This window comes from Mercenaria mercenaria, chromosome 14, assembly GCF_021730395.1.
Source record: "Mercenaria mercenaria strain notata chromosome 14, MADL_Memer_1, whole genome shotgun sequence".
Classification (NCBI taxonomy): Eukaryota; Metazoa; Mollusca; class Bivalvia; order Venerida; family Veneridae; genus Mercenaria; species Mercenaria mercenaria.
The window spans coordinates 52,589,544-52,605,909 of NC_069374.1; the positions used below are offsets into that span (position 1 = coordinate 52,589,544).

General features: G+C 32.9%; 1 protein-coding gene across 17 annotated transcripts in view; it reads left to right on the plus strand.

Moving 5' to 3' along the window:
- LOC123526882 (trichohyalin-like) overlaps window positions 1-16,366 on the plus strand; it is a 102,567-nt gene that overhangs the window by 29,097 nt on the left and 57,104 nt on the right. For 14 of the 17 annotated variants that reach the window (XR_008367116.1, XR_008367117.1, XM_053523495.1 and 11 more), the window contains 7 exons: window positions 4,340-4,436; window positions 5,803-5,862; window positions 7,964-8,130; window positions 8,586-8,705; window positions 12,863-13,372; window positions 14,130-14,210; window positions 15,680-15,708. Coding sequence is in view for 15 of the 17 variants with exons in the window: in XM_053523495.1 (XP_053379470.1) it covers window positions 4,340-4,436; window positions 5,803-5,862; window positions 7,964-8,130; window positions 8,586-8,705; window positions 12,863-13,372; window positions 14,130-14,210; window positions 15,680-15,708 (1,064 nt within the window). In the remaining 2 variants the exon portion in view is untranslated. Of the gene's footprint in view, window positions 1-4,339; window positions 4,437-5,509; window positions 5,561-5,802; window positions 5,863-7,963; window positions 8,131-8,585; window positions 8,706-12,862; window positions 13,373-14,129; window positions 14,211-15,679; window positions 15,709-16,366 lie in introns of all 17 variants that reach the window. The other 3 variants (XM_053523493.1, XM_053523492.1, XM_053523499.1) reach the window with 3 other exon arrangements.

Genomic DNA, 16,366 nt, shown 5'->3' on the forward strand with positions numbered 1-16,366 from the left:
GAGATCAGGGAAAAAAAGAATTACGGAAGCTAATATGAAAATAAGTTTACTAATTATTGATCAACAAAGTACTTAGCAAACATTTCATATCCTATACAAATATAGAATGGTTACCACCAGCGGCTTTGAATGAAAGCTGGCGGAGGACATTAGAGGGTCAAGTGTTGTTTAAATTGAAAGTGATACATTATTAACTGTTACGCTGTATGTTTTTATTTGATATATAAATGACAGTATGAATAAATGGAACAAAGCATCAAAATTTTAACAATAGGCTTTTTGATTGATTCCTTGTCACTGGAAGTTGGAGACCTCAGAAAAACAAAATATATTATGCAGTTTGCGCAGAAAAAGTTATTTGTTGGTCAAAGCAGAATAAATATTTTTGACAATATGAGCTTTACCTTTACTGTGGAAGTCATTGACAATTTCGCTCATTATTACTTAGAAACTTCATTGAAAAATGAATTTGGTAATCATTGATCAACATGGCGCAATGCAAGTATTTCATACCATAAACAAATACATTGTTGGTACCACCAGGGGCTTTGCAACTGAATGTGCGCAGAGGGTATTAGATGGTCAAGTATTGTTTAATTTTAAAGTGATTGACTTTCGACATGAATGCATTATATATGTCCAAATAATGGTACAGTTAATGGTCATATTCTGTAACTAATTCATTTTTTGAACTTCTTTAATGTCCAAGTAGGGTTGCTGTTCTGAAAATTGGAGTGCCGCCTTTCAGGGTTACGTTTTGATACGTTGAATACAGTGATAGTTAACAGGAACTAATAAACCTTGTCTAAATAGAGATGAAATATCCGTAATCAATAAGTATTTTCCGAAACTTTTGTTGTATTTTGTAACCAATCTTAAAATACTTAAACCGTACTGATGTATAAATTATTAGTCTGTGTCTTTCTGTAGTCATGTTATTACAGAATTTATGTCAAACAATTAAACAATTTTGATCAATAGTGTTCAATGCGACGTTTTGTTCCCCCCGATTGAGACATTATTTGGATATCTATAGGATCAGAAAACGCTAGATCAGGAGGATAATTGTTGAGATATATTTGTCAGCTGGTTCCCTGCACACTAGTTGAATTATTAAAGAGCTGGCTCTTAAATCATTTTCCTTTTCACTGAAAGATTGAATGTACAAGATCTCAAGTTCAGATTAAAAAGTGAAACTATTTTCACTACTATCATGTAAGTTTTCTTGTCTGTTGGGCTGAATACGTGTTCAGATGTACAGTTTAAAAATGTTCAGAGTTCAAAACTCAGAGGAAGCCTTTTTATGACAATATCCGTTCCTTGGTTGCAAAGAAGTTGTCTGTTACTTGTAGAGAACCAGACTGTTACTTGTAGAGAACCAGACTTTTACTTGAACGAACATGATAGTTAGCAGAATATTCTGGCACGTTACTGGCATGCGGTAGTCTAGTGGTTAAGGTGTTGGCCACTCATTACCAGGGTCATGGATTTGAGCCTTAATTGCAATTGGATCACAACCTTACCTTCTCATACGACACCAGTATTGGTATCACAAAGAAGCAGGTTCAGTAGTTCGATCAAATAAGCTTCAGCCTTTCATCACAATCGAGATAAAACAAATAAGCATCAATTTAAATAACAAAAACCAGTCTTAGCTTTTCAGCTGAAAAAGCTGTTATGAACTTTTTGATATTTTTTATTGCAGGCTGTTAATAACTTACTTGATCTTTCTTTTTGAAAAGTAATTGAGCTGCGCCATGAGAAAACCAACATAGTGGCTTTGGGACCAGCATGGATGTGCAGGCTGGTCAGGATCCAAGCTGTTTGCTTTCAAAGCCTATTGTTATTAGAGAAACTGTTCACAAACAGCATGGATCCTGACCAGACAGAGCAGATGTGCAGGCTGGTCTGGATCCATGCTGATCGCAAAGCCACTATGTTGGTTTTCTCATGGTGCGGCTCATATGTGTTAAATTTATTTAAATTTCAATTTGTTAAATCTTTTTATCAGTAAAAATGATTTAGCCAATCTTATTACATTGTATATTGGTGAATTTAATATAGTTGTTATAATTTCTTTTTATTCCCTTCAGATAAAATTTTAACTCCCGCAGGTTTTGTGTAATAGAAAATTACAATGTAAAAACAATTTCTGAAAAGAAATTTTATTTATTCAATTATTCTTAATAAGAAGTCATAGAAATCTAATTTTTGACATGTATTCATGTATCGAAATAGTGTCATGACTCTGGGTTGTACAATATATTTTACTTTCTCATCGTGATATTTGCCTATTTTTCGGACCTCGATACTGAAATTATTTGCAATCTATTTGATTATCATTCAGATATTTTTCATGTGTTTGGTATTGTACCAAAGATAATGATTTGCAAAAAAAAAATAAATTGACCCAGTTTTCTGTTTGTAAAAGACAGAATTTGCCATGTGATTCTTTTATTCCATAGACATCTAAAAATTTCTGTATTAAAGGTTGTGTTGTTTGTATATTTAACAGAAGACACCTCCAATAGACTGTTAGTAATTATAGTTGAGGGACAGTGTAAGATACAGAAGACACTCCAGTTCTTAAACTTCCCTTGTTTGTTAATATCTAATACCGTAAGTAAAGCAACCATACATGGGAAAAAGTGCTCAAACGCAAAATGTAAATTTAATGGCTAAGTTTCAAGCAACTATTTAGTATTGATGGTCAGTCTCTGTAGGAATTTAGTCTTGAAGTTCTTGTAAAATTTGCTGTTAAAATTCCATAATCAAACTCAGTGATTTTTTGTCGACATTGGGGGGGTGGGTGCATGTTTCCTGTTCAGACAGTTCTAACGCTGAATCTGCTCTAAATACCTGCGTATGAAATAAGCTGTTATATAGTTCTCTAAAGTGTTATAGTTAAGTTTTCGCAAAATCACCCGATAATCTATGACAGCATTTTCTGACGGTTTGACAGCGTTACAAAGCTGTAGCAGTCTGGTCTTGCAATGGATAAGATATAAATCTGTGAAATGAAGATGATATTACGTAATATGGCAGACATTTTATTGACGCTTTTTATTTTATTGACGCATTTTATTTTATTTTATGCACGCATGAGCTTAGGTTAGATACTACAAGAATGTTTTGTTCTTTAGCATGTCTCAAAATGAGAAATGAATTATTTATAGCGTTTAAATCAAGAAATTAAACCAACACCCCAAATTTTATCGTAAAATGTCTCAGTCATATTGGAAATAGATTACAATTTATTACGTAAAGTATTAAGTTTACATTTTGATATAGTGAAAAAACGCACGAAAAACACTTTGAAGACTATCGCAGTTTAGATTCGAACTGATGTTTTAGATTATAGTAAATTAGAAAATAACAGACGGGCTACCAATATCTCCGATGTACAAATATTTACACATTTTTTCCTGATTACTTGGTTAAATAAGGGGCAACTGTTAAAGTTTTTGCTTTTGAATATGCCTTTAAAGTATTGATAATCAGTGCATGTATTAACGGTTCTTGAAATAATTAATAGCGACATATTTGGAAATAACTAGTTTCTTATACAATTTGTGTTAATTCTAAGGTATTGTATAATTTTCAGAAAAAAAATGTGAAAATCTTTGAAAGCAAAGTTCTAGATACAAAACAGATTTGGATATGGATGTTAGCTTTTACCTTAATGATAAAATTTTCAAGTTATTCAAATACATAAACATTTTTTTTTTTTTTTTTTTTTTTTTTTTTTTTTTTTTGAAAAAGAGATGATAGTGACTGACAAATAACTATTTTAATCAAATTACAGATAGAAATAATGAGTAAAATTTCAATTTCAAGATAAATCTCAATAAAAATTCTTTCAAGAAAAATGGCAACAAAAGTTCTTTTGAGAAAAGTTGTTACAAAAGTTCTTGCAAGAAAAATCTCAGCAGAAATTCTTTTGAGAAAAGTCTTGACGGAAGTTCTTTCAAGAAAAATCTCAACAAGAGTACTTGCATGAAATATCTCAGAGAAAATTCTCTACAGAAAAGTCTGTGGACGAAATTTCTGTCAAGAAAAATCTCAGTGGTAGTTTTCTCGAGAAAAGTCTCAGTGAAAGTTCTTTCAAGAAATATTTCAATGAAAGTTCTTTCAAGAAAAATCTCAGTGAAAGTACAGTCTCTGAATGGAATCAGAGTAAGTTTTGAAGTAGAGGGTGTCATGACATAAATTTCAGTACAAAATTTAATTTTCATCACAAAGCAGAAAAACTGGGTAGAAAAAAAGCACTTGCTTCAAAACAGACTAATTTATAATTAGGATACGAAATAAAAGTTTGTAGTTTTTTCATTTATTTTAGATTGAAGAGCTGGAAACAAAGATGAAAGAATTAGAAGAAGAGAGAAAGAAGGAAAAAGAACAGTATGAGAAAGAAAAAGAGGGTTTTGTTAGTCCAGGTGAGTACATACTTTTTGTTATGCAGATTGCAAATGAGAGAAAAAATGATATTTGGTTTTGAATATTAAAAATTAGAAAAAGGATAGGTGATAATTAGGGCTGGGACGATTTCTGAATTTTGAAATTGGTTAATCATTTGTATGAAATCGAATCAAACCGGTTAATCGGCTGCCATATTTAAAACGTTGTTTTTTTTCCGGACGACTGTATCATGGTACTTTCAGCAGCTGACTTCATGAGGAACTTACAGACTTTATCGTTTGCAAGCAGTGTGATAATTAAAAAGTCATATTTTAGTTCATTGTTTCAGATTTATAAAGGCAGGCAAATCTGAGATCATTTTTAATTATGTTCAAATTGATGTGTTTTAGCGGAAATATACTGCGGGTCTATCGTATAGTATGTGATGGTCAAAGAAATATGAAGATAAAGTACAATTTGTGATGTTTATTGATTGAAAGCGATTAGCGGTTTTGCAAAATTCAAACCGGTTTTACATAGTAATCAAATCGGATCCGATTAACCGAGTAATCGTCCCAGTCCTAGTGATAACTGTGAAACTGTTATGACAATTTAACATCTTAGGACTAGTCAAGGGTCATAAAAGTTCTTTATAATTTCATGTTTGTGTGCGTAAGGTTAATGATAGTTGCCACCAGCAGCCTGTAGGGGCAACTCCTCCAGATGACTGTTGGTAATTTTAATTGGAAGATAATGCAAGACACAGAAGATGTGCCCGTTTTAGAAGTACCAATTCATGAGACTCTCCTCCTAGTGTTGTTGATTTTAGTTGGAGGAGCAGGGCCTCAAGCTCATGAATCCCAGTTTCATGGTAGTCAACCAGTATTAATTGCATAATATAAGGTGATCTGGTGTACGCAAAGTAAAACCAACTGTAAAATGAAGAACATTTTCCAAAATGTATACAAAGAAGATACTATTAGGATGTTATGACCTTAGTGATTAACCTTAGGTCTGAATCATTGATTCATTATATCTTAATGGGGTTAGAGGGCATTGAATGATTGAAATCAAATTTGAGACATGAAAACTCTTCAATTTCTATATTTAGAGATATACCACACTTTCATTAGTTCCCTTGTGTCTCCTGTTACTGTACAAGGTAAGTTTTAAGGGCTAAAAAGGAACAAAAACTCATTGTGTAGCAAATAGTTTTCAAGGTTACAAGTTTCAATGGGCTTAAAGGTGATCTGGATTTCTTTTTATTTCATTTAGAAAAGTTTTAATTGGGACTCTTACATAATTACAAAATGAGTTCATTTAAAGGGAATTGAAATGCTGGTGGTTTTAGTTTTGTAAAATTATTATATTGGCATTTATATTTTTATTATCTCCCTTTATAAGCAGAAGAGGGAGAAGGGGACTCATTATCTCCCCTGATGAAAGGTCTGGTCTCCCCAAGATGTAAGTTTGGTAGTATGCGAAAAAAACTGATAGACTGTGTTCTGTTTTTTAGTTGGCAAATCTGGTAGACTGTGTTCACTTTATTCATTTTGATGCTCTTCACTAGACAGCACAAGTTTGGTAGCAACTAATGTTTTTGCCTATTGTATTTTTTGATTGGTGGAGCCAAAATGCTTAATGTTTAATTTTCAAATTTTCAGGCAAGAAAAGCTGGGTTCAAGGTTATTTAACTGAATTTGAAGACTAGTCCCGGAATGCAATCTTGCCATTGGTCAATTTCAAATTAATGCTCAGAAACAACCAATCAGATGCTGGAATTTTGAGACTAGTTTCCCAGTGTTTTATAACCTTTGGACTCTGTATACAAGCTATTACAGAAGCATTCAGAATTTTTTTTCTTGCTTTATAGTGAAGAGCTTTCATTCCGTTTAAGTCATTCACAATTATGCTTTGCACTAAAACTGTGGGAGGTGGAAAAAATATAAAAATAATTATTGTGACTTCATTATTGTAAGAGAACTGTATTTCTTGTCTGTAAACTAATTGTTGTTTTTTTTTTCTTCACTCTACTATATTTATTTGAACCACACCGTGAGAAAACCAACATAGTGCATTTGCCACAAGCATGGACCCAGACCAGCTTGCGCATCCGTGCATTCTGGTCAGGATCCATGCTGTTTGCTAACAGTTTCTTTAATTGCAATAGGCTTTAAAAGTGGACAGCATGGATCCTGACCAGACTGCGCGGATGCACTATGTTGGTTTTCTCATGGTGTGGCTCATTTATATTCACATAAAACACTTAAATAATAACAAGGTGGATTATACAGTTTGTGAAGTGTTAAATATGGTGCAGGAAAAGATTTTGTTTTGTATTCAGTATTTCTGTTGTATAATTATAGCAGTGCAAAAAAAAACAACAAATTCTATGAACAAGGAAGTGGTCCTTCTCTTGTATATGTAAGGCAGAGTGGAGAAGATTGTTATATAATGAAGTTGGGACTCTGTCCTATAAGCAATCAACCTTATAGTTGAGAAAATACAATAATTATTTTCATTCATAAAAAAAAGTCCAAATATGTCCTGTCTTTCACAGTACAAATAAACTGAATGCCTTGGATAAAAACAACAGAATTCTATTTTTTTATCTTTTTTTTACAGCATTTATCATTTACAAACTAGCTACAGTCTAGCTCATAAGATATTCCAATTATTTGTTTATGAATGAGTAAAATGAAAATAGTTCGAGAGTTCGATTCATTCTGTTTAAAGCTTGCTTGTGGCTTTGTAGAAACATTTAAAAAGATTATACTAAAATCAAACAGTAACATACAATTTTTTCATGGAATTTGACTCTTTATGATTCCTTATCGTTTATATTGGTCTGTAAGTGTTTTATTATTGTGTTGGTACAAGTTACCTATAAGTACAAAATCAATTGACATGCTGAATGTCAGGCAGTAACAATATCAGGTATTTATTCTTTACTAGAGTCACTCACATTCACTTTATATAGTGCAGTAATTGTGTATTTGAGCCACGCCATGAGAAAACCAACATAGTGCATTTTCGACCAGCATGGACCCAGACCAGCCTGTGCAGTCTGGTCAGGATCTATGCTGTTTGCTAACAGTTTCTCTAATTGCAATAGGCTCTGAAAGAGAACATCTGCGCAGTCTGGTCAGGATCCATGCTGGTTGCAAATGCGCTATGTTGGTTTTCTCATGGCATGGCTCATTTGTCATGTCTTTTGTTTTAATTCAGTGGTAAAATACTAAGTGAAAATTTGATATGAAATTTAATATACCTTGAAACTTTATACAATTGTTTGAATAGTAAATGACATTTGAACTGGTTTAAAAGCCTAGTCAACATTATTTGAATAAGAAATGTTATGTTTTGTCATAAATCATTATAGAATTAATGCAGATTGTTTAAGAATATTTCCATTTAGGATTACATATTTGTTTAACTATAATTATTATACTGGAATCTGTGAATACATAGATTGTGCATAGCCAGGTTTGAACCTCCAACAGAACAGTATTCAGCCTGAGGGATATTGATCACATTTAGTGATAGCTCTAGTTTATTTTCTTAGATCCAAGAGCATCACCAAGGCAACGACCTCCAAGCCCTGCAAGGTCAGCAAATGATGTTGCACTCCGATCAATCATCGCTGAGAAAACCAAACTTGAAGGTGAAATTCTTGGTTTCAAGTCCAAGATAAAAGCATTGGAAAGTGAAATTGCAACACTGAAAGAAAAGGTTTGTTATTGTTATATTTTGTAAAAAGAAAAAGCATTTTAAAAAAGAAGGTATGAAATATATTTGTAAAATTATCAAGACATTTGCATTGTTTATTGTCTGATTAACCATGGTTCAGAGTTGAGAATCACAAGGATGTTAGCATAAATATTTAAATTTCCAAACTTCTGAAGATTAGCCATGGTAAATCTGACAATAAACCACAAAAAGACCTTGTTTATTTTTGCACTAACATATTAACAAAAAGTGGTGATAAAAAATTTATTGAACTTCATTCATCCAATTACATTTGTGTCTTTTCACATTGAATTTATTAAACTTGTTGAATAAAATTGATAAAATGCTTGGCAAAGCCTCACACTTTATTATTTTATTCAACTTGTTTAATTGAAAAGACAATAGTGTAATCTCCTCTATTTAGGTCATTCATAATCTTATTATTATGTTATACACAGGTAACCACAATGGAGAAAGACTCTGAGGAGTCGCAGCTGAAGTTGTCACAGCTACAGATGAAAAACAAGAGTTTAAAGGCAGAGTTAGAGGAGACAGAACAGCAGCTCGATGAGACAGAGGTCTGTATTGCATGTCCATACTTCTAGTGTGCCTACTATATAGACAGAAAAAAAAACTTTGAGAATAGTTAGGATTTTTCAATTAAGCTGAAGATATGCTGGATGCTCTTAAGTCATCGTTTAAGTTATACAAACCTACTTGTGTATTGATTTCTTGTCAAAAGAGTTGAAAGTAAAATTGCTTAACGATACGTTAATAAAAACTGAGGTATTGGGTCATTTTAAGGCCTCTAAGTAATATATATATTATATATATAAGTATGAAAAAAAATCTTACCTGCTCTATCCAAGTGTCATAAAAAGGTGGATGTAAAAATCACATCTTTTAGAACAATTGCAACAATATCTCGAGGGAAAAAAACTGATTAAAAGTCAATGAATGCAGTTGATAGAAATTATGTAAAAGATAAATTTATATTTGTCAGAGCAGTTTATATACATATATCATGTACATATTGATATGCCTTTATATACAACTGTTTAATGTAACTCCTTTATTAAAAACTGTTTGGTGGTTTAAGGTGCCATGTGCACCTATGTAATAACTATGTAACATTAATCATTCATTATTTTGTCAGTGTTACAGTATAAGTCAATAAATGTGATGTTGCAATGCTAAAATTATATATAAAGAGCCTGGTGTCTTGTGTATCAGTTTCACGTGCTATGTGCTATAGCATTATGCCTTCATTTGCATATTTTTGTTTCTCTTGCTGCTGATTGGTAGATTAAGGTAAGCTTGTCAGCCAATGATATTGGTTCTGTCAAAATAACCAATTAAATCAAAGTGTAACTAAAAATAACCAACCAATTAAATTCTTTGTATAGCTTTCTGTGCTGCTGTTAAACATTGCATGTTTTTATTGTATAGAATATATCATAATGATTATACTGTATAGATAGTACAGAATCTGAAAGTTATTTCTTGCCTTTCTTCTCTGTTCAGTTTCTTATGAATATAACTGTGTAGAAAAATCCTTCAAACATACGTATTATTGTAGTGTTCTAGTGGTTAAGGTGTCAGTCAGTCAATTCCAGTGGCATGGTTTAAGCACTACTGAAGACCCCAATCTTTAATACTGGTGTTACCAGGAAGCGGACTCGGGTTGTTGGGGTGGGGATGAAAATAAACTAAATCTTGTACCTTACGTCACTCTTTAGCTTAATTTTTATATTCTAAGCAAAGACCATTCTCTTAGACACCATTCATTGATATGGCTTATCAGTTATCTCAGTAAGAAGACCCAGAGTTGCAAGTTGGTTCACTGGCAACCAGAAATTTTCTCTCTTTACTAAAGACATGATGCCTCAGATTTTGATTCATGTTGGGCAGTTGTCGTGTCCATGAGGAGAAGAAATTAACACTTAACCGCCAGCAGTTCAACTGATAAGCAGTTATAAGTCAATGTTCAACTTAACAAAACAAACATTTCAAGAACATGTAGATATTACAAAACTGTTTGTTTTAAGTAATTTTAAAATTTCAATGATTAAAGAATTTCTTTCAGATTCTCATTTTCTAGCATTTTAATAAATGTGCTTTTTAGCTCACCAGAGCCAAAGGCTCAGGGTGAGCTATTCTGATCACTCACCTTCTGGCGTCCGTCGTCAATCGTCCGTCGTCCGTTGTCCGTCCGTAAACTTTTACTTTAAACGACATCTCCTCATAAACCGCTGGGCCAATTTCATTCAAACTTCACAGGGATGTTCCTTGGGTGAAGCTCTACAAAAATTGTTCAAAGAATTGAATTCCATGCAGAACTCTGGTTGCCATGGCAACCGAAAGGAAAAACTTTAAAAATCTTCTTCTCAAAAACCAGAAGCCCTAGAGTTTAGATATTTGGTGTGAAGCATTGCCTAGTGGATCTCTACCAAGTTTGTTCAAATCATGACCCCAGGTTCAAAATTGACCCCGCCCCACGGATCACTTGATTTTACATAGGAAAATCTTAAAAAATCTTCTTCTCAAAAACCAGAAGCCCTAGAGCTTAGATATTTGACATGTAGCATTGCCTAGTAGACCTCTACTAAAATTGTTCAAATCGTGACCCCTGGGTCAAAATTGACCCCGCCCCAGGGGTCACTTGATTTTACATAGGAAAATCTTCAAAAAATTTCTAAAAATAAACCAGAAGGCCTAGAGCTAAGATATTTGACATGTAGCATTGCCTAGTGGACCTCTACAAAATTTGTTCAAATCATGACCCCCGGGGTCAAAATTGACCCCGCCCCAGGGGTCACTTGATTTTACATAGGAAAATCTTCAAAAAATTTCTAAAAATAAACCAGAAGGCCTAGATCTTAAGATATTTGACATGTAGCATTGGCTAATAGACTTCTACAAAATTTGTTCAAATCACGACCCCCGGGGTCAAATTGACCCCGCCCCATGGGGTTACTTGATTGTACAAAGGGAAATCTTCATAAATTTGCTAAAAATAAACCAGAAGGCCTAAATCTTAGATATTTGATATGTTACATTGCCTAGTAGACTTCTACAAACTTTGTTCAAATCATGACCCCCGAGGTAAAATTGGCCCCGCCCCAGGGTTTACTTGATTGTACATCGGAAAATCTTCCAAAAAATTTCTAAAAATCATCAGTTTGACATTTGAAACATGTAGCTCATATTACTCGGTTGAGCGATTCAGGGTCATCATGACCCTCTTGTTGAAGTCTTGTTACAGTTAATAAAAGCTTGATGTGCAAAGCATGCTCTGTGCAGCTTTATAACTTCATTTGTTAACTAACATTCATATTAATCTTATCATCGTGTAACATTTATTACAAATACGCATGTTTTTGAAAGTATATGGCTGTAGTCCATATTTTCATGTTCTCTTCTGCCACTTTTTAGGGCACTTAATTCCTTTTAGGGCGTTTTGTTTGCCAGAAGATATGTCTTTCCTTCCCATTGCTTTTCCATGCAACTTAAAGTTGTACATTAAATTTAATGAATAACTTAAATTTTGCACATTAATTTTATGGAACAACTTAAATTTTGGTGTAAAACATGTATCACTTGATAACAGGTATATAACAGTTACTGTAGATTTTTATTTAAATCAAGATTGACAGAGTTATGTCCCATACTACTTCAGGTTCCACACAACAAAGACAGGAATATGACTGTTCTGTTCTTTTTCTCTTCTTTATTTTCTACAAGTCTTCTTCGCTTATTTATCTTGATAATTAGCTTACATTCGAATAAAGTACACTATAAGTAATGCTAGTAGCAGTTATAAAGTAATTTTAGTTGATGCAAGACAATGGTAAATATATCTGCAGAGTAATATGTTTTACAGCGAAACTCCTCTAAACCGGAACCACTGAATAGCAGAAACCCCTCCAAATTTACCTCTCTCAGGTCATTCTGTTTAGACGGGTTCCACTGTATGTATATTTGAGTTCAAAAGTGTTGTAGACACTAGTTGTAGTTTAGACATATAACAGAAAAAAGTGAGGTGATCCAAATATTTTGCATTAGTTATATTACACTAGACAAGTCAACTCAAAAAGGTGAAAAATAATTTTCAATTGTTTGATGTAATATTTACGAAGTCATGTTTTGGTTTTATCCATTGCAATGTAACATTATTTGATACTGTTTTTTTAATGCTTTCATTATTTTGGAAATACAGATGGTGAGTTCCTTGTAATTTGTATACAAAGTTTTCAGTTAGCAGGAAAAATTTGTTAAAAAAAATAATTTGTTAATGTTACTATTGAAAACAGTTTTCAAGACTGAATATTTGAAAATATAAATTCACATGACAAAATCGGTTGGGTTTCGATATAAGTGGTAGATCTCACCCCAGTTTCATCTATTTGTATTAAGGCTAGGTACTACCTACACTACTTTGCACAAGTTCATCATCATATCCTAAAAAGTTAGCTCTGTTTTCATATTGTTGGCTTTATTTTGAATACCAAACATGATGTCACAATTGTTTGTTACATTGACTCTTTCACTGTTTGTAACCCACTTATAAGTCGAGGAGGTTAAATTTTTAAGTGTTCAGGCCTGTTGAAGTAAGTCTTATAACTTAGTATTTTCATTACACCAAGTAAAAAAGACTGACTCCTTTCGTACTGTATTGATAACTTGAGAAATTTGTGTTCTGTTATTCAATCTTTAGACTTAATTTGTTTTACAGTCACAGATGGAAGAACTTCGTAAAGAAAAGACCGATCTCCAAAACACTCTTGATACCATGACATCAGAATTCAGTACGTTAAAAACCGAAAGTGCCAAATATAGTGAAGCTCAAGAAATCGTTGACAAACTCAGTTTCGAAAACAAGGAATTATCAGCGCAGGTTGAATCTTTGAAATATGAAATGGACAAAGTTATTGCAGAGAAAGATGAAGTTGATAATCAAAAGTTGGAGTTAAGTAAAACGGAAATAAAACTGACCAATGAAATTCAGGAATTAAAAAGTGAACTGAATACGATCAAACAAGCAAAGGACGAGTATTTAGATCAGAAAAATGAATTGTCGGAAACTCGGACAATGTTAGACTCAAAGACGCTAGAGTTTGAGAAGTTATTTAATAACAGTGAAAAACTGAATAAAGAAAATAAAGAACTGTTAAATAGATTGGAAGCATTAGAGAATGAATTAGATAATACGAAGAAGGAATCACAAGGAATAGCTAAACAAGAGGTAAGTCATAGAGTGCTCCCAGAATCTCTAGTAGGGTCAAAGGTTATTATGAATAAATTTGGAGACCAGTCTAGAGAATTCAGCTTTGTCATTGGTCAGATTCAATATTGATCTCATAATCAACCAGTCAGAAGCTAGAGTTCTTAGACTGCTTTCCAATTTTAGTTTTTATAACCGTGGACTCTGGGTTTGAAATCCTTTTTGCAAAACAGTCACTTAGAACCAGATGTTTTTACAGTTGAAGTCAGAATTGTAACGCCAGTTTCAAACTTCAGCTGTCACTTGTTAGTAGCAGTAAACAGATTTGTTTTTATAGCTGTCTAGTCTTGAAAAGTATTTGACTTAGAATCATCAAACCTCAAAGGATTGTTATTAAACACAGGAAGTTGTGCACCAGGGTTTTAATTTGGATCTCACACGGCCTGATCAGAGTTGTGGCCCTTGACTTAGTCAAAGATACATTTAAAAAGGGCCTAAGTTTGTAGTGCATGTATCTCAAAAAGTATTTGACCAAGGATTATGCATGTGAAGTTTTGCATCTTAATTTTGAGATATCACTCAGCCAGACCAGAGTTATGTTACTTGACTTAGTCAAAAATATTCGAACAAAGGCATAAAAGTTTGAGTCACACATTATCTCAAAAGTTATTTGACACAGGGTCATGAAACATGAAGGAATATTATTCAGTGTGTGAAGTTGTGCACCTGGGATCTAGGGAACTGTGTTTGATTGTAAAATGTTTATTTTTTTCTGCAGATTATTGCTACCCATATGAGAGATCAAAATTCCAAGTTAACGAAAGAAGTGGAGGATCTCCAAGCTAAATTGAAATCAAAGGTAATGTTGAAGTCATACCTGTATTCCCCTGTCTGAGACTGTCCATTAGGTGATTGTAAAATTTGAACAAGTAGTATAAATGTAGGATGTACCTGATTTTGAATTGATATTTTGTTTAGAGAACTTCTCCCTGTTGGGCTATATACCCTTGTAAACGTGTGTTAATGTATATTTCAAGATATGATAGTACTTGTTTTTCCTCATTGCATTATTTGAAAGTGATATTCCTTTCTCATCTTACATTTTAAATGCACATTTTCATGAATAACTAATGCCAGTTATGCTTTGCATGAACAGTAGCAGTAAAATAGAATTAACTTGCTTTAGATATAAGCATGTACTGAGTTATCAGTTAATAGGTATAACTAAAATAATGTTAGGCGTAAAAAAAAAAATTGTTTGTTTCCGGTATCCCGACCTACCCTAAATTTTTGGCCCGACCCTAAATGTTTTTATGGCCTTGGAGAATATTTTTTTCAACTTTTTAACAAAAAGATGCAAAACTGCACTTTTTATGCTTTAAACATGACCAGTGATGTTAGAAATCAACTTACTGATGCTCTAAAGGCATAACCTCCTTATTTGTAATCATTTTTTGACAAAAAAATAATTTCCGAAAAGTCTCCCTTAATAAAAAAAAAATCCAAAAAAAAAAACATTTTCCGACCTACCTACCCTAATTTTTTTGAGCATGTTACCGGAAACAAAGAATTTTTTTTTTTTAGGCCTTAATGATAATAATAAAAATGATAATCTTTGATTAACTTTTCTCACTCTGTTTTTTTTTTCATATTTATTTCAATGCAATGTTTTGTTCATTTGATATAAGTAAAAAAACACAACAAGTTAAAAATTACCATATTTATGTAAAATGGGAAGTGCGTCACTAAATGTTAAATTTCCTGCCATAGACGTGTTTTATAAAATTATCTAAGAATTCTATATACAACAGATTATTTGTGCAAAAAAAGTTGTGAGTATATGTAATGTTATCTCTGCAAGTAGAACAAGCTATGAAAGGCAAGTTCTTAACTATGCAAATATGGTAGTTGCCTAATAAATCACAGAGTGAATGTGATGCTAAAATATCCAGTCTACTGACATTTTATATGCTGGTATTCTGTATTGGTCAGAGATCTATGTTAATCTTTACCCTGCTATATTTCTAAAATGACCTGTTCCATGATTCAATTTTGGCAGTACCATATATTATTCCAAGGGGTTTTCACTGAAGACTTACTGACTGAATAGCGAACAGTGCAGACTATGATCACCCTGCACAGATGTGCAGGCTGATCTTGGTCTGCACTGGTCGCAAAGGCAAAAGCACTTGCCACCAGCAGGCTAAAGGTTAATGTGTTATATATTTGCAGAAACAGCCAATAAATGTCATACTGTCCTGTCTTCATTTATGAAAAACATTCATCACCATAATGATATCATTTCAGTATTGTCTTTTGTTTTTTCAGACGGAAGATCTTGAAGTTGCAGAATCAAGGTAATGTCTAAATTCTGATAAAATATTGTTGTCCATAACTTTGAAATATAATGTGGAATAATTATATCTTGACATTGTACATCATCTGTATACCTACAGATGATATCCAGTATTATTCCCTGTTTAATTTATTTAAGGAATGATATACAAGTACAGTAGAAGCATGTTTTAATTTGAATGGATCAAAGAGATGTTTTCCCATGAAATATTTTCACCAAGCCCAAGCCTGAGTGAATTATTCTGTGCAATGTATAACCGATTCCGAGTGTTTCAATTTATTAAAACAGGCTTCTGATTTTGAAGCTGATATTGAAAAGTCTTAATTTCTTAAATGATTTAAGAAGACCTTTCAGACAAAATGATTGTAACAACAACATTGCCTTTCCCTTTGACTTGCAACCTATATTAATCCCTCTCAAGTCTGCAGCCTGGTAAAACCAGTACAGGTGTTGCATTAGGAGACTTGAACCCAGGACCTTCATGTTGAGTGGCTTATTTGAACTTTAACCACTCAAACCAATGCGTCCATTGTGCGGAATAATACCACTAAATTCACATCTTTTGCAGTAATTTTAACTTGTAACATCTTTTAAACTGCAGGCTTAAAAATATATATTATATAACTTTACATCTTCCTACATGTATTGTATTCTTTTCA